At 37.4% G+C, this 22,558-nt stretch overlaps 2 protein-coding genes across 3 annotated transcripts; both read right to left on the reverse strand.

Annotated features, from left to right (window-relative positions):
* Nucleotides 1–4,009: 4,009 nt before the first annotated feature.
* On the reverse strand, nt 4,010–9,942 carry LOC122023938 (probable methyltransferase PMT3). Of its 2 annotated transcripts, none has more exons than XM_042582392.1 (8): nt 9,782–9,942; nt 8,802–9,190; nt 8,552–8,716; nt 8,248–8,430; nt 7,428–8,022; nt 5,936–6,048; nt 5,600–5,820; nt 4,010–4,567 (listed from the first exon to the last, which is right to left on the reverse strand). In XM_042582392.1, the coding sequence occupies exons 2-8, from the start codon at nt 9,057–9,059 to the stop codon at nt 4,246–4,248; spliced, it is 1,857 nt and encodes a 618-aa protein (XP_042438326.1). In that variant the 5' UTR covers nt 9,060–9,190; nt 9,782–9,942; the 3' UTR covers nt 4,010–4,245. The 2 variants fall into 2 exon arrangements, with proteins under 2 accessions (XP_042438326.1, XP_042438319.1); XM_042582385.1 differs by having other exon boundaries at nt 8,802–9,139; nt 9,782–9,939.
* Nucleotides 9,943–15,666: 5,724 nt separating this feature from the next.
* Nucleotides 15,667–21,790, reverse strand: LOC122023952 (kinesin-like protein KIN-10A). The gene is made up of 6 exons (XM_042582404.1): nt 20,938–21,790; nt 18,400–18,555; nt 18,213–18,320; nt 17,844–17,954; nt 16,207–17,766; nt 15,667–16,132 (listed from the first exon to the last, which is right to left on the reverse strand). The coding sequence occupies exons 1-6, from the start codon at nt 21,652–21,654 to the stop codon at nt 15,881–15,883; spliced, it is 2,904 nt and encodes a 967-aa protein (XP_042438338.1). The 5' UTR covers nt 21,655–21,790; the 3' UTR covers nt 15,667–15,880.
* Nucleotides 21,791–22,558: the final 768 nt, after the last annotated feature.

The following is a 22,558-nucleotide window of genomic DNA, read 5'->3' on the forward strand; positions in this document are numbered from 1 at the left end:
CACCTTTTATAAGGGTCTTTGGTCCAAGCCATTAAAAACAACTCCTACACGAGCTTCTACACATTCGATCGGCTTTCCAACTGCTCCGACTTCTTGCTGCTACTTCATAGAAGTCTGTCTGCCACTAGACCTCCCCTCTGAGTCATCCGATCATCTTCGACAGACCGATAGCAACACACGATCGCTCTTAATTTTTGGTAATATTTTTAAGTATTACACTTTTTGTTACTTTTTTAAAAAAGGGAAGTATAGGTTGCTACACTATTCCTATCTCTTGTATTCGATCACCTCTTTTTGCAACCCCGGAAGAGACATTAAGTGAATTGTCTATCGATAGGTCCGCGGAACTTGGGTCTTGGAGTAGGAGTCGCCAAAGGCTCCGAACCACGTAAAACCAACCATGTTTGTTTTTATTTTTCGTGTTTGATTTTCCGCTGTACACTTTATTTTTCAAAACTAAAAAAGTCAGTTTTCTAAAACCACGTGATTCACCCCCCCCCCCCTCTTACGTGCATCTCAATCTAACAAAAATAAGATTTACACATGATATTCATTGACTGAGAAAAAGATTATGATAGAGTTCCAAGAGAAATTATATGAAAAATTTTAGAAAAAAGAGGTATTAGCATAACATATATTGAATTAATTAAGGATATGTATGAGGATTTTGCTAGTATTAAAAACATTAGCTAATCAAACCTGTATGTTGATATTGACAAAGGTTCAAAGTTAAGGGTTATTATGATCTAATAAAGTTGAGTAAGTGTGTAGGAACATCATAGTTGAGACTAAACAAAGAAGTCCCAGTCAAGTGGATTGGACAAGAAAGTCCTAATCGAGTAGACTAAATAGAAGTCTTGGTGAATCGCGGATATCGGGTAGAAGTCTTAGGGGTTGAGGACACTAGGCAAGAAGCCCTAGGATCACAGTCACCAGATAAAAGTCTAGATGGGTCGAGGATCAGACATCTAGTGAAAAGTCCCAAAGGTCAAGATCAAATGTTAAGCAAAAATCTAAACAAGTCAGGAGGACCAGATGTTTGGCAACAAGTAAACTCTTCTGAGAGAAGTAGGTGAGGGCGCATTCCCTATTAAGGAAATAGTAGGTGTCAGTCTGATCTAGGGTTTTAGCGAAATTTGAAAGTCAGAATCAGATAGTCCAAAGACTGTCAAAGCATTTTATTTCATATTATTTTTGTGTGTTTTATGCTAACTATGTGATGCAGAAATCAAAAAGCCTAAAAAGGCTAATCTAGGCATCTGGAATGGATCCAGGTGCCCTAAGCTAATTTAGGTGCCTGGAAGGGATCTAGGTTCCCTGATCACCTTAGCTTGCAACAAGATGAGGTGTCATCCTTTAACTAGTCAGTGCATGTTAACATCTAGGCGCCTAAAAGGGATCCAGGTGCCTAGTACGGGATAAACTTGGCCAAGATAGAGTTTTGACAATGTGCTGCCATGTCAGCGGTCCAAGCCCCTGAGAGTGGTTTAGTCGCCTAGAAGTGGATAAGTTGGCGACAAAGGTGGATCAGATAGACCTTACTGGAGGCGTCTAAAGGGGTTTTAGGCTCCTAAAATGTTCTATAAAAGACCCTTCGACCAACAACTCTAAAGACCGATCTTTTATGCTCAAACAACGCTCGTGCTGCTCTGAAACTCTACTACAACTCTGAAAGGCTTTATCGACAACTATGCTCTACTTCAGATCGCTTGAAGTTGTCGGTATTTTTATTTATTAAGTCAATTGTATTTAATATTTAAATCCTTGTCCTTAACGCACTTATAGTGAATTGGCCATCGAAAGTGGTCAATGATCGCGGACTTGGACTAGTAGCACGGGCTGTGAACCAAGTAAAAAGAAACAGTATTAGTATTATTTTTGTTTATTCTTTTCCGCTGCATACTCTCGAAGTTTCCGAAAATCGTGAAAAAACGATGAGCGTTATTCAAACCTCCCCCCTCCCCCCCCCCCCCCGGCCACACCGTCTATGGTTTTTTTTCGATCTTACGGATGTAACGACCAAAGTGAAGATTCCAGACAGATTAACTAAAGTATTTCCAATAAAGATAAATGTCTTACATATAATATAAGCAGGATGATTAAAATAGAGGAGAGAATTTGGTATTTTATGTGATTATAAAGTACTTCTAAAGCTTAGAAGTTCTACAAAATAGTTGTTAAACCTGATATGTTATATAATGTTGAATGTTGGGCTATGACTCGAGTACATGAGCAGAAGATGGGAGTTGTAGAGATGAGAATGTTAAGATAGATGTGTGAAGATACGAGGATGGATAGAAAAAGAAATGAGAGCATTAGAAAGAAAGTTTAGTTAGCAATAATAAACAAGATAAAATTTATTTAAGTATAGATGACGATGTAGTAGGGGATAAAGCCTAATGATGTAAAAATATCTATATATCAAACCCCACCTAGTGGGATAAAACTTATTTATTGTTGTTGTAATGTGTTGATATCTATTAGTTAAGTTTCTTATTATAGCTACGATTGAATAAACCTTGCCAAAAAAAAATTGTCCCCGTAAGATGCCAATAGGTTAGAAGGTGACAGACTTGCTATAATAGGGTAAGAGATCAATTCCCAATGGATACATGCCCTTGGGGAGAAAAACTCTTCCCATCCTCTAGTCATTTGACGGTCGACTATAAATTGACTCTGTAATTTATCTTCGTTCATATGACCTAGGAATAGACTATGAGAGAATCAATCAATTTGAATCAATTGCTTAATCGACTCAATTTATATAAGTCAATTAACTTGCCTCATTAATGGATCAAATAGAAATATTCCATCTAATACAGTTGAAATAGTTCAATCAACTTCGCCATTGACAGACTAATATATGGACTACAACCATCCTAATAATTGAGTTTATTTATGTCAAAATTTATTCTATTTTAGGTATATATTATTTCAATACTTAATTTTTAGGGTACATTTTGTTCCAGTTATAACCTTAATCATATGATTATATCAAGTAATTCAATTTTAGAGAATAAAATATAATTCAATTTTAGAGAATAAAATATAACCTAATGTTATTTGATTTTATTTTATATAATATAATAAAAACTTTGTTTTAGAAATTTTAATATATATTTACTATATTACGGATTACAAATCAATCATACGTATTATCATTTTTTCGGTTGAACTTTACATTTCTTTCAACTTTACGTTTCTTTTAGTATTTTTTTTAACTTATGCAAAAATACAACTTCATTTTTAAAATAAAATATCATATTTTTTTTTAAAATTTTTTTGTTAATTCTAGAATCAAGAAAAGTCTTATTTTTTTAAAATTTTCTAATTCCAAATTACATGCCTCTTTTATCTACATGTAAGACATGGATCATTATTCGAGAATTACTAATTATCAAAATCAAGTAGGATTTTCATAATCTTAGCGGTCTAAGAGACCGGAACTCTCATCTCACTTTAGTGTTATCTTTACATCTTCATCTATATAAATTGTCGTCTCCATTAACACTTTTCAATTTATCTTAATGATCGATAAAATAATTTATCTTAATGATCGATAAAAAAATTTTATGAAACTAAATAGTCACTTACAAGATTAATCAATTTAATTAATCAATTTAAAAAGTTCGATACCTGAATTATCCTTAAAAAAAACCTTTGATTGCACTAGCCTCTAAATCACTTCCAGTTAATCAAATATACATGAATCAATTCTTAATTGCAGTGCACCATTGAATTAATTTTTCTAATAGAAAAATAACCAAACGAATCATTTGCATTTCCAGATTTAATTTGATAATCAATGGAAAATTTCTATAGAACTCAATCTATCACCTTTAAAATTAATCAATTCAAAAAACTCAATACATGAATTATTAAAAAAAACTTTGGCTGCACTAAATCTTCTTTTCATATATTTCACTGTCATGTATAATTCAACATATATCAAATACTAAGCACCAATATAAGAGACATGAAACGATTCAGCATGTGACGTCAAGTTAGGTAATAGAATCATTCAATTTTATTCCACAAAGCAAAGATGGCAATTAGCTATCAGAGAAACAAGAAGCTATCAGAGAAGAATAAGAACGTGCTAAATGACAGCACTTAACTGCTTTAGTCTACAAACATAATACCAACAAGTCATCAAGGGATTCAAGTCTCACCAAGAATACCAAAAGAATTGATTTATAAGACATTCATATTTTTCTTTTAGTTAGCTCCATGAATCCAAGGGCATTATGCTGAATCCTTGGTGCCTTCATCCATGAGCCACAGCTTTTTCTGTATCACTAATATGCCTTCCTTGTCTTCCAAATCTGAATTGGATTCGGCGTCTGCAGTAGCTACTGATTCCCAGTGCAGGGCCGTCAGATACTTGTCGATGAAGTCTATGATTGGCTTCTTGTCCCGGAAGATGACAAAACCAGTTGGTCTAAGAATGCGGTCCATCTCGAGTAGCAGGTCCTCAGCGCTGCATCCTTTCTTTTCAATGTCAGAGAAAACGGTCCAAGCATGAAGGAGGTCGTAAGTCCGAGGGTACGTTGAGAAGGCCTCACACCTGCCCAAGATTTGATGAATATAACAATGTGAATGGCCAAGAACAACACCAAGGGATTCTACAAATCCACAAGAATTGGCTAATAGCCTAATAGCTTACTGGTAAATAGTATGTCTCATTTCAAAAATTCAAAAGAAGAAACACCGTTGATTTATATCTTAAGGCATCTATTGGATACAGCGGTGAAAATTCTTCAATGCATGACAGAGGGGAAAAAGAGAAAACACATTCATGAATTGATCAAGACACAATTAGTTCATGTTATAATAAACAATGATAAAATCAAACTGATTTAGCATGATAATTTTGAACAGCCAGGTAATCCAACATGAAATGAATTGGAACTCAAACAACTAATGACAGCCTAAAGGGAATTTTAAGTGCTTCAGCTGAACTGCTGATATGGAAAATGCATCTGATAGATAAAAGATGCACAAAGGTGGTTGAAAAATTGGAGCTTCTTGCATCAGGGTATGTTTCAATCAACAGGAACTTGTATGTCTATTTTTGCCACACATAGTATTAGATGGAAAAAATATAAACTGTTCAAACCAAAGAATGCTCCATAAGAGAAGGTTTACAGGCTATTCCTATCAGATAGGAAGAATGATATCTACACAGCAATCGTTTAGATAAAATCTGTTACAGATTAACCTCACAGTTATGTGGTATAATAGGCTACTGTAATCAATTTACGGGCTATTCATGAATAAACAAGCAGAATGAGGAATACGGGGTAACATGCAAATAAATGACATTATTAACATAACTAAGCAATCTAGCTATATCAAACAAGCAACAAAAGCCATAAAATTGACAGGCCAACTACAATTTTCTTGCTTTGCTTTGAGTGCTCAGATGGCATCAAGCATGTAATCAGATATGATAAAGAATATGAAGTTCTTGAATAACTCACCAACGACATAGTTGGCAAATATGTATGCAGAATTATTATGCACAAGTTACACGTGGAAGGAATATAAAGTAGTAATAAGCAGAATAGTCTCCTTTATAAGGGAAATATAGGCTTACCAATCATGTGTAGTGCCAATTAGGCCTCTGTCATAAATTATCTTGAGGGTGTTAGGTCCATCTTCTGGTACAACGTTCATAACCCAAACAGGCATCTCTTTTAGAGCAGCAGCAAATGAACCCAAGTTTGCTTTCATATCCATCAAGTTTCTCAGTGTATTTGGCCTGATCTTTGAACCCAATAGGCTCCAATAGCTATCAACCCTCTGATGCCAGATTTCCTGTGAAATGTGACATTAGAAAAATGAATCTGTTCCAGCAAGAATCACTTCTTTACTTGCATGTCTGTACTATAATCATTGTTGTTAACGAACCATGATATACAATGACATTTACCATGTCCTTTTCAAACATGTCTGTTGAAATACCAAAATCAGCAAGGCGTGGAGGAGGGGTAGTCAAGCGAGCTGGCCAAGGAGCCAATCCACTTCCCTCGTCTCTTTGGATCTCTGCAAAAGAGAACACTCACAAAAAATTAGCATAAAAAAATTTCAATGACAAAAGAGCTAAAGATACGTAACCTTGCTTAACTACCCCATTTAATCATGGTTATTGCAGTGCAATGTATCAAAGATAATATCAGTGATGATAGACAAATCTATTTCCACTCCAGACACAAATGTTGGATTGCTATCATGCCAGTAACTTTTGATGAAGCTTAAGATGACACCTTTTGTAAGACAATTTAGCATGAAGTACTCAAACATCACAAATTGAATTTAAAGTCTATCTCCTTTCCTATTTAAATATTTCAAGCATCATTGTATACTTCTACCAATATGCACTATCCTTTATAGTTGGTCTTCTTCAGTTATACCAATACAATGGCCATATTCACAACATCCAAAAGTTTATACCCAACTTAAACCGCCTAAAGTCTTCTTGGAGTATATAATAATCATGTTTACCTGTGGAAACAATGATTGGTCATAAATCTGAGGCCAGAAACCCTTTTTTGGATTCAGTGATCTGACAACCAAATTAATACCACACAAGGCAAATGGAAGATCAGTGAATAACTGTCAAACTTTTGAGATTGTGAATGGTACAGTTTTTCCATGATAAAAGCTTGCCATTTACATGTATCAATTCCAAGAGTCATTTTGGAAAAGGCAACCAATATAAATACACTCACTTGTCAAGTTACCTCACAATATCCATAATATGTAGGTAATATGCTATATGTGAAGCCTATTAATCTTAAGTGAGAACTTTATGAAATTAGCATTACCAAAAAAATCCAAAAATTCAGTTATGTTTTCCTAGCTATGCCATTACTTTGTGACACAGCTATGTTGGCAAGGTTTAAGAATCTACAAAAAAATCAGGCAAATAATCTCGTAGTCAAACATTGAGCGTAGAGTAAATCAAAGCATTTCTTTAATGGTAGCTAATATAGTCGCTGCTTCAATCAATAGGAAAAAAACCTGTTAAGAAAAAAATCCTGAGTTAATGTTAGAAAACACCTACAGTAGGTAGCATTGAGTAGGGTAACAAAACTTATGCTAGAGATGGAATTGAAGGCTTCTGATTGAGACATGTTTAAAACTCCTAGTTTAGTGCAACATAGTTTAATTCCTTATCATCATTTGTATCTTCTAATCCAGAGGGTCAATGCTACATTCTCACTTCTATTTAAATCAACATTTTTCAATTTTGTAGGATAAAACTAATCAAATATCCAAAACATCTACATAATTCAATACCTCAATATATATATATATATATATATATATATATATATAGAGAGAGAGAGAGAGAGAGAGAGAGAGAGAGAGAGATGACATATCTAGGATCAATATTCCCCCATAAAAAGCTAACTACTCACGTTCAGAGTAAGGAGAAATACAAGCCTCCATTGGGACGCCCCATACAGCATCTGGATCATTATTAGATTTGCACAGAGGTGGCTGAGTTCCTGGTGCTCTCTTCATGTAACAATCATTTGTCAATGGTTTAACCCATATTACAGTTTGGTTCTTTTTGGCAGCAATCTTCCAACACATTCGTTCAACTAGTGCACTCATCTGTTTCCAAATTCTCAGGTCTTCTTCATCTTGTGCATATGCTTCAGGAGATGAATAAGCAAAATAGCCTCCTGGCCTAAGCAACCTATCTAACTCAAGGAGAAGGATTCCGTCTCTTTGCAGCCAATCAATTCGACATCGAGAACAATGTGCAAATTCAAAAGATCTGCTTGGATAAGGAAGCCTCTTTGTACCAAGGACACCAAGGTAGGCAGGAATTCCCCTCTCAAGTGCAAATTGAATCTGATTTTGATGAACATCATTAGGTGCCAAAGACATAGCTATGATATCAGATGACAAGAGATATCCTCCAAAGCTAGCAACTCCACAACCAACATCCAGAACTGTACGGAGTCTTCCTTCATCATTTAGTATATTGTTCGAGAAGTTAAGCATCTGTCAATCCAAATAAAGAATTATTTTTCTTTGTTTCAAGACAAATTAATGAGTGAACCAGACAAGAGACCGCTTGGGAAAATAAGGCCCAAAGGACAAAAATGACTAGTCAATTTGAAAAAGAAGATTTCACAAGCATTCCCAATTGTGGATGATAGAAACATAATTTTACTAAAAAGAAAAAAGAAACTTTTCATGACATTAATTCACAAAATGTGGACTTACATTTGCAATGTGTGAAATATATTTACCAGCTCCATAATGAAAATGAGTGCCACCTCCTGGAAAAACAATCTTATCACCCTTTACCACCATCCAGTTCTGGTCAGATTTCTCATGTGCCAGATGTGTGTGAGGAATGTTTACTTGCCAAACTTCATCTCTGCTTTGTGGCCACTTTATTGGTACCTACAGCATCATATACAAAAATAGGTACTTAGAAGTTTCAGAGAACATGAAACAGCACAGCCACACATAAAATGAAGTAAAACATTCGGGTCATCTCTGAAACAGATATTGCAGGTCTAACCTTGTAGCTAGTTGGTGGAGGAATCAAACAGTTGTAGCGCTTCTCAGGCTGTGGGCAATGTCTTTCATAATGTTCCATCAGAGACAAATCTAGCTTAAGTCTTGTCTGGTAAATAAGATTTCTGTCTAGGCAAGGAATGAGCTCTGAATGTCGATTATCGCAGACCTGTAGGAAAGTAGAGAAAATTAATTAGAGTTTCTAAATTCATTGATGATCTAAAAGACAAATGGCTAGTTCCAAATTCACTTACAGGAAAGCTTTTTGGTACGAGGCCATCGTCTCCCTCCTGACTAAAAATAGACTCATCCGATTTTCCTAACTCTGAATTATCCACACTAGACCAGCCAATCGTTCTTGAAAATTTGGTACCATATTCAATTGCAGAGTTAGCATGCTGCCCTTGAGTGCCAAAGGAGCCATAGTATAGAACCAAAAAGATTAGACAAAGCAACCCGATACACAATGATGGGACCAAGTGTTTGTTTTGGCCTCCATCTCTCCCCCTCATCGTGTTGGAAATAGAGCTCTAGCAGAGAGCTAAGTATCAGGATACTCAAAATGACATCCAATGTCCAAGCATATGAGACCCTGCAGTATAATAGGATTCGAAACAGCACAAGGTGTTCAGAGTTCAGTAACCTAAACACCAACAAAGAAACTGAAATCAAAACACATATTGTAGGATGTCAACAAAACGAATAAAAAACAGGATTATTGGAGTAATGGAGAAACCATAAGAATTAAAGATAAAACAATGTGAAAAAAATATAGACACTGCGACTATACTTGTGTTTCATAGCACAGACGCTGGTGAAAGGAAGGGAACCAGTTAAAATCCCTTCTTTTTTTTTAATCAATCAACAAAAATAAGAAGCAACCAGAACCTAGTTAGGTCAATCTAGAAACTCCCTCAACAGCACGTAAGCAATAAAACTACTGCTGAAAAGAATTGCATCTCCAAAGGACCAATCCACAAATCTCACCCTCACGGTGCTTAAAACACCGATAGAAATAAAAACGAACAAATTGTTTCATTTCAGAAAAACATGGAAGTTCGAGAGTTGAGCCAAGAATACGAATACTATCGCCCGCACAGATCTTACGAACATCTACCTGATCAGGAAAGAAAACCCACCAAAACAACCACAATCACCAAAAAACAACAAGGGAAAAAAAAAGTCACTGCGCAGATCGCAACAAGAACAGGAACGAGCTCGAGAGAGTGGTTACCGAGAGTCTGAAAACGAAAGACCTGCCCAAACGAGATCTCCACGGATCGCAGCACGACGGTTGGTTCCTGGCAGAGGTGGAGCGGAGGAAGTGGAGGACGCGAGTGTGCGAGAGAGGAGTGTGGGGAGATCAGATCTGGGGAAGAGAGAGAGAGAGAGAGAGATTTATAGGTAACAATGGCATTGAAGAATGTTTGTGTCGGCAACAAATCATGCGATCGATCAGATAGAACAAGCGCTTAAGCTTGACCCGAATCCATCCTAATAATAATAATAATAATAATAATAATAATAATAATAATAACGACAATTTACCAAATAGCGCATTTGAAAATCTGAATTTACCAAAAGGTGTACACTACTTTGGTATTTACCAAAGAGCGCACTTTTTTAAAAGCATTTCCTATTTTACCCTCCTGATAATTTGACTTTTTCTATTGTTTTTCTTTTCTTCATTATATTACTTTCTCATCTTTTTGCGCTTCATTATCTGAAAATAACACGACACCATATTTGACTCCTTGCTTCTCATTCGAGATAAGCTTATCTAGATCATATTGCATGAGAAAATATTCATCAGGCCTCTGCAACTTTGTCAAATTAGAGCAACAAGGAGAATCTTCTGCTGATTTTAAAGTAATATCATCAATCTCTTTCACCGGTCATGATGCCTGCTCCTCGATACTGAAGGAACAGAACCAACAGGAACAATAAGTTTCTTACCCAATTCAACTGGAACACCATAGTATGACAAAACGCATGCTGGTGATATTTTACAATGTATATAAAGAAATAATAATAATGGACACCTTTCCTTGCAATTTTAGAAATCCATAGAAACTGAAATGGGTGCAATCGAAGCTCTCTAGGTTCATCAGTGGATTTTGACCGAAACCCACTGATCGATCTAGAAAGCTCTGATTGCACCCATTTCAGTTTCTATGAATTTCTAAAATTACAAGGAGTGAAAATATGGTGTCAATTATTATTTTTGGCACTCCTAGTGGTGGACCAGAGGTTTTGAAAAACCCTAAATCTCTCTTTCCTTTTTTTTCCTTTTTTTTTTGTTTAGGCCTGATATGAAGAGATATCATGCCCACGTTGGGCCTGATATCTCTTCATATCAGGCCCAATGTGGACCTGATATCTCCCCATATCAGGCCCAATGTGAGCCTGATATGGGACATATCAGGCCTAGTCACAACATAAAATAAAAAAATAAAAAATAAAGAAATAAAGAGAGATTTAGGGCTTTCAAAACCTCTGGTCCACCACTAAGAGTGCCAAAAATAATAATGGACACCATATTTTAACTCCTTGTAATTTTAGAAATTCATAAAAACCGAAATGGGTACAATCGGAGCTTTCAAAACCCACTGATGGACCTAGAGAGCTCCGATTGTACCCATTTCAGTTTCTATGGATTTCTAAAATTGCAAGGAGTTCAAATATGGTGTCCATTATTTATTTTGGTTTTTTTATAGATGTTAACAAGCAAAATCAAAGAATCGACATAAAAGCTCACGTTGGGCCTGATTTGAGTCCATATCAGGCTTAATATGGGGTTTTTTGCTGATTCTTTGATTTGCTTGTTAACATCTATAAAAAGCCAAAATAAATAATGGACACCATATTTTCACTCATTGCAATTTTAGAAATCCATAGGTCCATCAGTGGGTTTTGACCGAAACCCACTGATCGATCTAGAAAGCTCCAATTGCACCCATTTCAGTTTCTATGAATTTCTAAAATTACAAGGAGTGAAAATATGGTGTCAATTATTATTTTTGGCACTCCTAGTGGTGCACCAGAGGTTTTGAAAAACACTAAATCTCTCTTTTGCCCACGTTGGGCCTGATATCTCTTCATATCAGGCCCAATGTGGGCCTGATATGGGGGATATCAGGCCTAGTCACAACATAAAATAAAAATAAATAAATAAAGAGAGAGATTTAGGGTTTTCAAAACCTCTGGTCCACCACTAGGAGTGCCAAAAATAATAATGGACACCATATTTTAACTCCTTGTAATTTTAGAAATTCATAAAAACTGAAATGGGTACAATCGGAGCTTTGTAGGTCGATTAGTGGGTTTCGGTCAAAACCCACTGATGGACCTAGAGATCTCCGATTGCACCCATTTCAGTTTCTATGGATTTTTAAAATTGCAAGGAGTGAAAATATGGTGTCCATTATTTATTTTGGCTTTTTATAGATGTTAACAAGTAAAATCAAAGAATCAGCAAAAAAGTCCACATTGGGCCTGATATAGACTTAAATCAGGCCCAACGTGGGCTTTTTTGTCGATTATTTGATTTTACTTGTTAACATCTATAAAAAAAACCAAAATAAATAATGGACACCATATTTGAACTCCTTGCAATTTTAGAAATCCATAGAAACTGAATTAGGTCCATCAGTGGGTTTCGACCAAACCCACTAATCGACCTAAGCTACTGGATTCCATTTCAGTTTTTATGAATTTCTAAAATTACAAGGAGTTAAAATATGGTGTTTTTGTATTTTACATTTATAGGATCAGAGTTGAACTAAATACTCTTTATTTCTTTTTTATTTTTTATTTTATGTGATGATTGGCCCGATATCTCCCATATCAGGCCTACATTGGGCTTGATATGGGGAGATATCAGGCCTGATATGAAGAGATATCAGGCCCAACGTGGCATGATCTCTTCATCGTGCCTAAACAAAAAAAAAAAAAAAAGAAAGAGAGATTTAGGTTTTCAAAACCTCGGTCCACCATAATAAAAAATAATTGACACCATATTTTCACTCCTTGTAATTTTAGAAATTATAGAATGAAATGGGTGCATGCGTTTTCAGATCTATCGGTGGGTTTGGCCAAACCCACCATGGACCCAGAGTCCGATCGCACCCATTTCATTTCTATGGATTTCAAAATTGCAAGGAGGAAAATATGGTGTCCATTATTTATTTTGCTTTTTATAGATGTTAACAAGCAAAAATCAAACCCACGTTGGGCCCGATATGGAATGATATCGTGCAACGTGGGCTTTTTTGCCGATTCTTTGATTTTGCTTGTTAACATCTATAAAGTTAAATAATGGACACATATTGATTTTGCGATTTTAGAAATCACAGACCGAATGGGTGATCGAGCTTTCAGTCCATCGGGTTTCGACCAAACCCACCGATCGACCTAGAAAGCTCTGATTGCACCCATTTCAGTTCCTGTGGATTTCTAAAATTGCAAGGAGTCCAAATATGGTGTCCATTATTTATTTTGGCTTCTTCAAATGTATTAAAATGTGATTAAAGATTGACTAATGTTATTCCTATATTCTGCCGACAGAGGAGAGAGAGAAGTGAGAGAAATATAATGAAGTAAAGAAAAATAATATAAAAAGTCAAATTATCAGGAGGGTAAAATAGGAAATGCTTTTAAAAAAGTGCGCTCTTTGATAAATACCAAAGTAGTGTACGCCTTTGTTGGACCGAAAAGTAGCTAGAGGGGGGGTGAATAGCTCTTCGTGTGCTCGTTGCTCGGCGTTGCTTGTTTCTTCAAGGATGCGCAGCGGAAATACAAAGAAACAAATACAAACACGCTAACACTTGGATTTTACTTGGTATCCACCTCCAAGGGAGATGACTAATCCAAGGATCCACACAACGCACGCACCCTCCACTAATGAAACTCTCCTTTATGGTAACTACCAAGGGCGGAGAAGCCCTACAAGACTCAATACAAGAAGAAGAAAGGGTAGTAAAGAAATACAAGCTTACAAGCTTACAATGAGTGCACAAACCCTAACCCTAGTTTCTTCTTCTTGCTTTGATCCGCCTCTTGACTTGGAAGAGCCTCCAAGAACCTTCAAGAACTGGCGATCTCGAGCTTGAGAAGAGTTGTGGAGGAGCTGGTGAAGATCTGAAATGAATCTGTGAAGTGATATCGAAGACAACGCTCGCCTGCGGCTCAAATACGACGCAACGGTCGGATCCCAATCGATTGGATTGCTCCCAATCGATCGGGGAGGCTTTGGATCGATCCACGGATCGATCCAGAGCGCCTCTGTGCTCTGGAAAAACGCCTGGATCGATCCACGGATCGATCCAGCGCTTATCGCGGGAAGCAGCAGCGTCTCAATCGATCCACTGATCGATTGGGACCTCTGGATCGATCCACTGATCGATCCAGAGGCTTTCTGTTCGCTGGGAAAGGTCTGGATCGATCCATTGATCGATCCATAGCCTAGATCGATCCAGAGCTTGGTTTTTGCCCAAAACCAAGTCCCAAACCTCCCAAACCAACATCCGGTCAAACTTAACCTGTTGGTACGTCATGCCTAACATCTAGTCACTCCCTTGACCTGCTAGGACTCCCTCACCAAGTGTCCGGTCAATCCCTTTGACACACTTGGACTTTTCTTTCATGCCAAGTATCCGGTCACTCTCTTGACCTACTTGGACTTTCACCTAGCTTCACTCACTAGGGTTTTCAATCTGCCTAGCTTCACTCACTAGGTCTTTCACCTGGCTTCACTCACCAGGATTTTCATACTGCCTAGCTTCACTCACTAGGACTTTCACCTGGCTTCACTCACCAGGATTTCCATCTGCCTAGCTTCACTCACTAGGACTTTCACCTGGCTTCACTCACCAGGATTTCCATCCAGTCAGGTATACCTACTTGACTCTTCTTCATTCACACTGATCCTGATCAGAATCTCCCCATATGAACAACTGCACCTGCATTGTCCATGTGTCTACATGTATTGTCAAACATCGAAACTATGACCAAGACTCAAGCTTGGTCAAACCAGTCAACCTTGACCTAAGGGATATTGCACCAACAATCTCCCCCTTTTTGATGTTTGACAATACCTTTAAGTTTGGACCATTCTGAGTTAAGCTAATCCCATAGCCTTAACTCCATTCATGCCAAGGTATGAATGTTGGTTCCCTTCATTCTCCCCCTATGAGCTCCCCCATAGGTAATGAAGGTCTAACTTAAACCACACATTCTCCCCCTATTGGCACACATCAACCCATCTTTGAGCACACATTAACACATTCTAATGTGGAACTACCAATCCATGCACAATAGAGTATCTTCGTCTCCACCTCTTCTATTCACATTTCCAGCAGAAACTTCCCAAGTACTCAGCTTCGCTCTCCGACCATTTGATAATTGGATGGCTTGGCATCCCAACTCATCTACCCACTCGAGGCACTCGACGTCAGTTAAGTTAACTTGGCACTCAGCTTGCTTGACACTCGGCAACTCGAGCAAGTCATGCTACTCAACATTCTGCCCTCCCAACTGAGCTTCTCGACAATCGAATGACTTGGCCAACTCAGACATTGGCATTCCACTTCCCACTTGAGTTCAGGAAGCACTCGAGAGTGCTTAGCTTAGCAATAGCAATGTCCCACTGATGGTCACAACTTGAAACTTAGATGAATCATTCCCACTGATAGTTTAAGATTATCAACTTAAATCATTTAACAGATAAGATTGAATTTTGATTATGTAATTTCAAATTCAGTATATTTCCCATGTAATCTCCAAGATGATCCAACACTTTATGTACACTCAGAAGTTAATTTTTAAAATATTTGTCCATTTAGAATTCAAATTATATTGCTCGTACATTACTTCCATATGATGTAAATGACATAGAACAAAGTAATTGCTAATAATTTTATACCAGCATCCCTCTTATACCCTTTTGCATCTTAAAAGTGATGGCAAAGGCGCAGTGGAAACATCCGTGAGGCTGGCAGTCATTAGATCACAAGAATTGGATACTCGGATTACCAAAAAAAAAATAAAAAAGTGATGGCAAACAATAGATTTTATATAAATCTATAGGTTCCCCTAGATTGTTGTGAAGGCATTAGAAGATTGAATTGGCAAACACATGATTAAGCATTTGTCTGAGGCAATATCAATGTACACAATAGAAGCATTAAGGCAGATGTACTGGAGGATGCGGAGCAGCTTCCTCTTCCCACGCTTACATTTGTGTCATGTGATAGCTACATCTGAATAAACAATACTCAATTGCCTAAAGGTACGGATAATTGGCAAATTCTTGCACAAGAAGCTCAAAGTATACCTAAAAGCTAGTAAGGTAGCTAGTGTTTAGCCGATCGACTTTAGGTGAAAAGACATCAGAAAGCTGTGAAGTAAGCCCGGGTGAGAGTGTATTTTCTAACGAACCAAATGGAACGTGATCTGGATTCTGGATTGGTTTCTTGACGGGTCGCAAACATGCGAGATAGCCATTCATTTGGTTGTTGCATGTAGGTAGTTTATTGACTTGAGAAGATGCTTCCTTTTCCTTGGATACTGGAGCTCCTGAAGGATCCTGTTGCATCAAAAAATGTTAATGAGCATGTTTAGGTGTAAACTGAGAACGATGTGAAACATTGTTGCACATACCCCAAGCAACAGAAATGTAAACTTCTTGTTGTCACCCTCAAGATTGCTCTCAATAAGTTTGCGCAAGTCAGCAAGACTTGAGTTCTTCAACACCTTAAGCTTCCTGATCAGACCCCCAGAAAACTCCTTTGAGGCCTCCCATTTCACATATATGTCTATATATTTGTCGGACTCCATGTCTTTAGGGCTCTCATTCTCCTTCTTGTCCTGGTACCGTTCAGATGACGCACTGCGTTTGAGCTCCTTATTTGCTGATTTCTGCTCTTCTTTGAGTTCCAGCGAGGCAAATGGCAGAATAAGTGCAGACACTGGGCTTTCCTTGAGTATTGAGTCAGAAACCAGCATATATTTAGGTGTAGCTTGCGGCTGCTCCGCTTGCAAGCCCAAATTTGATCCAAGTACCTTGCGTAGTGCTAATGGAGAAGGCTGCTTATTCTCATCCTGAGGTCCTCTCTGCAATGGGCTGGAAGTTTTCACCTGTTGGGCTAGCTCTCTGTGGTTGCCGCACAGTCTGAAAATATTTTGGATGCGCGTTTTTCTGGCAGATGCAGGATCTTTTGTGATTTCAGTAGAGTTGTTCTCTGATCCTACCTCGCAAGACAAGTAACTAGGAAAGACGCAGTCGGCATTATTATTGTTGTTTCCCCTGACTCCAGGGTCAACTAAAGAATTGAAGCCATGAGTTCCACCGGCACGATCCGTGTGCTCTTCTACAACTTCCTTGTCGACCTCATCTTCAATGCTCTCTCTTTCTTCTTGTTCTTCTTCTTCATCTTCCTCAAATACAGTGCTAAGACAAACCTTGTCAGGGAATCTACTCATACTGGCATTAGCCTCCTCTTCAATCGACGCAAGAGAAGGATCCAGTTGGAACAGTTTCTTGTAACTTTCAGATTGGCACGAGTCCTCTTTTATCTCTTTTACTACATTAGTATCATGTATCTCTCCCATGTCTAACTCCATAGATTTTACCATTCCTTGTTCTCCAGAATAAGTCTCTAGTCGCTTCACAAGTCTTCCACCATCTATGTCTTGCAATGCCTTCTCAACAACTTTGCATCTTTCAAGTTCAACTTCCTCGAGTCTCTGCCTTAGCATATCAAGCTCCTGCTTCTGTTGTAGCGTTCTTTCTTCCATCAAAGTCAATTCTGATTTTAAAGTCTTAGTTCTTTGGTCAACCTTCAAGTTGATCTCTTCTTCCTTGATTTCTGATTTCCTTCCTTCAATGTGCTGGATTTTTGTTCTGAGCTCTGCTAGTTCCGCTTCTTTCTGCAACAGTTCCTTCCGAGCTTCATCGCGTTCTTTCTCTTTAAGTTTGTTCTCCATTTGTAACTTGAAAATAAATTCATTCATTGCAACAATTCTTGATCTTAATAGTATTAATGACTCATCTGAATCAACTTTGTCCTTGAAAGTTGGCAAATGAGTAAGACTAACACGAACAATACATTTTGCTTTAGCTCCATATTCAAGCGTCGAAATAGTCTTGTGGGTTTCCTTGGGATCAGGGCTTGCACACAGAATCATCAAAATCTTTGATTTATCATCCTCAAAAGAATCCTAAAATGATGGAACAAGGGAAGGATCTCTCAATTATAGATCATTATTAAATGTGAATAAGAAGACCAACTCCATACCTGCAATAGCATTGTGAGCTTGCTGTCTCTGAATGGAACATGCGAATCACCATTTGCAATGGATTCAACCACCCTTTTTAAAGCAATGTTCCCTTGATTTATTTTAGCCGTCTGCAAATAGTTAATCATCCATAATTATATTAGAAGAAAATCCAGTGGAACATAAACCACAATGGTATTGCTAAGTTCTGTTTTGACAAAGTTCCTAGTCAAGATATATGCAAATAGAGGAAAAAGAAAAAGAAAAAGAAAAATTGAGTGAAATGCTCATTTGATCATTACTGAACACATTGCACATAAAAAGGAATGAAAAATGGATCAGTCACAGCACCTTGAGTCAATTAACAGGGTGTAAATGAGATATAATACCTGCATCTTTGCTTCAAGGCCAGTTTGACCAGCTGCTTCTATATTTTCAGAACCAGCCATGTCAACAAGCATCAACTTTCCTCCCACAGATGGAACATCTAAGATTATCTGAATATTTATTAAATATTTCAGTAGTGATTGAGCTGCTTATGAAATCATAAAAAGGTAGAAGAAAAGGTAAACATACAATGCAATGACTCCTTGAACTTCTTTCATTACAAAGGGTGCTTTTAACAATCCGGCGCTTCTCTACTTTGGCAACTTCCCGAGTTATTTTTGCAGCTTCATTTCCTGATATATAACTAGCATTTTTGAACTTCTTACCCATAAATTCCAACCGAACCTGTTCAACAGAAGAAAAGGAATAAATTTGAAGGGCAATCTAATTTAAATCAGACATTGAAAAAAAAATGCTTAGCTATTTTCTCTAGTTTTCTCATAGCAAAAGATGGACAAAAACAACTTTCTTCCATCTAAAAAGAAAGGGGTGGCAATTTGCTTACATGCAATGTATAGTATTGAAAGACATCATGACCATATAAAAATGCTTGTGCGAATACAGAGGATGGTTAAACCTCATAGAGAAACAATGTAAGATGAAGAGGATGGCTCATGCATTGCAGAAAATAAAGAATCAAATGGAAAATTGGCATTCATTAGGGAACTAAAGCTTACGTAGTTTGCTTATCTTTTTACCCTTATTATCTTAGGAAGTGATGTTATTCACTCACTCTCATTTCTCGTTCATCTAGTGGTAGTTCCTTCGATATCAAAACCTCCTGGTTCATCCTCTGAAAGTTGCATTCCTTGTATCATTTTTGCGACTCTCGTCTAGTCATCAAATAGTGCTTCCAAGAGTTGGAAGCTAAAGTAGATAATCTTTTGATCTAAGATATTACCTCCAGGACCAAATGTTTATTCTTCAATAACAATTGACACCGAACAAGCTAAATATCCTTTGCTATGATAAAGAGTTGCTATGACAGAGAGAATAGGATAACTCTACCTTACTCAAACCCTTAAGCCTTAATTCCCACTTTTTACATTGGTGTTTGGCCTGCCTTAAATAGTGCATCCTAAATTGTCGGCCCTGATTTCTATAAAAAGGGGTATTAGTATCATTCATACATATTCTGCTTCCCTATCCTAAGTCAATCATAACACAATTCTATTCAAAAATGCCTTCTCTTGACATATTCTTATTCTCAAGCTTTGTTTTTTTAACATGGCGCAACCAACCAATTATTGCGTCCATTAAGTCACAACAAAAGTCACAAATTAGATCATCACTAGCTATACTTTGAATTGCAATTGTGTTATCTACTCCAATGAGGAGTGAGCAAATTTCTTTGTTCTTGGTCATTTCCATCTTAGTCTGAATATTGTGATATATTATTATCCTTGCTATACTTTGATACTATGTATTTCTTAATTAGTTTTAAGAATTAGAGGCAAAATGCATGAGAGAAAGAAAAGAACGAATATAAGATTAATTTAATTAATCTTTACTAGCACTGCATTTCATAGGCTCATATCTTGAATGGTTGCCACTCAAAGGTGAAAACAAGGTCACTATAGGTATTGTACATTGTTGCTAACAAATTATAATTTTTATTATGCAATTGAAAATTCTATATGCTCATGTAAAAACTTATCAACTTTGCTTGGAATAGTTCATTCACAATAAAGATACCTTTATTAAGGCATGTAGGTTATTTTCTCTCCATTGTAGTCATGCCCCAATTTCATGAACCAATAAAATACATTAAAATTGATTGTTACTCCGTAGAGAGAATGCTTGATTTGGGGCCATAAATAGGTCACATCTTAACCTAGTATTAGCTGATATCTTCACCAAGGAACTTGGAAAACAAAATCAAGTTTACTTTATACTAAGCAACTTGGGTATTATTTATATGTATATCCCATCTGAAAGGGTAATACAACCACGCAAACTTACACATGTGCACACTAGAAGTTATAATTGCCTAGTAAAATTTATAACGCCTATTGGCAGCCTTGTTTTAACCCATATGTGATGGTCATTCTCTATGTAAGGGAATGAGTCTATGCAATATAGAGCAAACAAACATTAATTCAATTAATTCTCAATTCATTTGAATTAATTGAATGGAAGATTGATTGAATTAATCTTTGTTTGCCCCGCATTAGATAGATTAATCCCTGTTGTTATGAAAAAAAAATTCATAGGTATTATACATAGCAATAACAAGTTACAACATTTTACTTGTACAATTATTCCTTTTACTATTTACATGTAAACACTTATCTGGTGGCTGAAATATGCTGCTTGCCCGTTGACTTAACTTAGATGAGGGATAGTTTAGTATTTAAGTATATCTTAAGACTGCTCGTTTGAGATGTGAGAGCAAAGAGTGGAGTTTAACCTCTCCTCTCAAATCATACTCATATTAACAATTGATATTTCTTCTATTTAATTATGAATTACCTATCATATTGTTACTAGCTAAATAACCCCAAAAGTTCAATAATAAACAAAGAAACACGGAATATTGTTAAAGAGCTAAAATTTAATGGAAAACGGGGCAAAAATTTGGTTATGCTCTCATCAAGAATAATAATAATAACTGAAATTAAAATGTCTAATTCTGCCAATTGCTGATGAATCAATAGCTCGGAGAAAGAATCAGGTCCTTTGAACTCATATCAAGATAAACGAATAAATAAAGGATAAAGAGAGGACCTTGGGCGTATTATTATTGCCTTTAAGAAGGCCGAGGCCGGGTCCTCCTACTCCGTTGGAAGCTCCCGAAAGAAGATCGTAGATCTCCTCGTTGTAAATCTCTAGGACCGCAACCTGGACAAAGAGAGCGGCCCCGATTGCCTCGCCTTCATCATCATTTTCATCTCCTTGTCCCAAGATGTCCCTGAGAGCTCTGTAGACGATGCCGGGCTGCTTGGGGCAGCCGAACATGGTATGGCTCTTCCCGGATCCAGTAGGCCCGTACATCATGATGGTGCACTTGGCACCCAGGCGCACGCCCTCCACCCTCGACGACACGAACCGGCGGTAGAAGCCTTCCAGGTCCTCGTTCTCCGACATGGAAACGCCGTCGAGGGCGAATTCGCGGTAGCCAACGTCGGTGCGCACGCGGACGGAGCGGGAATCGTCGGAGATCTCGACGGCGGCGGAGGACGACTTGTCCCAGTCCCTGTCCTTGTCCTTGCGGAGGTCGGCAGGGGGGTCACGGATCCTGCCGATGACCTCGACGGGGTGGTCGGCGATGGGAGGAGGCGGAGCGGGGGCGCCATGGAATTTAATGTTAGGGCTCGGGAAGCGGAGGCGGTGCTTAGGGATGGTCTTAGGCGGGTGGTGATGGACGTGAAGCTGGTGGTGGGGAGTCGACGGAGCGCTTCTTGGAGCCGGAGTAGGAGTGGAAGCGGGCGTCGGGGGCGCCATCGGAGAGCGATCGGTCGCCGGATCGAGAGAAGCTCAAGAGATGCAGAATAAGAGCTTCCTTTTCTTTCCTTTCTTGCTGTGTCTGCGGATCGAGAGCGCAGGTGTTCTAGGGATTTCGAAATGAAGCAGATCGAGATTATAGCCGTTAAGAAGCGTTCCCTTTTCGGACTCTCCGAACGCTGCGTAATGTAACGGCTATTTTTTGCCTACGTGTCATTTCTTCGATGTTATAATTCTTAAAATGTTTGGAAATATTTTCGCACTTGTTTTTTTTAATGCAACTCTAACAGTGTTAGCACCATCATTTTATGTGATATTTGACCACATTTTTTTATATAATGAACACCCATTTTTATAAACATAAACTGCGTACACATATATATATTTTTATTTTATTTATTTTATTTTGCCATTGTAAAGACCTTTAACCAATGTTTTAAAAAGCGCGAAGCGCCGAATCCAAGCACCAAGCTTTATAAGCTTAGATAATTTTAAGTGTAAAAAAGTATTTTTTATTTTTAAGTAAAATTTAATTATTTTAAACAAATAAATAGATTAAATAATATTTAAACATGATAAATTTAAGGTTCATGCATAAATTTCTCACATGTTTAGAAAGACAAAAGTCACAAAGTTTATAATATCTATTAGTTTTCAGTTTTCACAATAAAAGAACATAAAAAACTAGATATTATCTAATTCTTTGTCTGATTCTATTTCGATCTCCTCATCTTCATTCATCTCATCTTCCGTATTATTCGATACAAACTCGTTTTCATTGGACTCCCCTATAATATTAGCTTTAATATCTCTTGTTGACAGTAAAGTGTCAATCTCCACCTCAACTTCATCACCACAACCCTCAACTATCCAAGATTGTGCATTGCTACCATCACGTGCAAGT

The sequence above is a fragment of the Zingiber officinale genome, chromosome 1A (assembly GCF_018446385.1).
Source record: "Zingiber officinale cultivar Zhangliang chromosome 1A, Zo_v1.1, whole genome shotgun sequence".
NCBI classification, from domain to species: domain Eukaryota; kingdom Viridiplantae; phylum Streptophyta; class Magnoliopsida; order Zingiberales; family Zingiberaceae; genus Zingiber; species Zingiber officinale.

Bases quoted from the DNA above. Each gene is read 5' to 3' on its own strand.
- LOC122023938 (XM_042582392.1), bottom strand. From the start codon at position 9,059: ATGAGGGGGAGAGATGGAGGCCAAAACAAACACTTGGTCCCATCATTG. The intron at 8,431-8,551 runs GTTAGACCTGCA...ATGATGCTGTAG, and splicing joins CTCCACCAACTAGCTACAAG to GTACCAATAAAGTGGCCACA. The intron at 5,821-5,935 runs GTAAATGTCATT...CACATTTCACAG, and splicing joins ACATGTTTGAAAAGGACATG to GAAATCTGGCATCAGAGGGT.
- LOC122023952 (XM_042582404.1), bottom strand. From the start codon at position 21,654: ATGGCGCCCCCGACGCCCGCTTCCACTCCTACTCCGGCTCCAAGAAGC. The intron at 18,321-18,399 runs GTATGTTTACCT...ATAAATATTCAG, and splicing joins GTTCAAGGAGTCATTGCATT to ATAATCTTAGATGTTCCATC. The intron at 17,767-17,843 runs GTATGGAGTTGG...CCATCATTTTAG, and splicing joins AGCTCACAATGCTATTGCAG to GATTCTTTTGAGGATGATAA.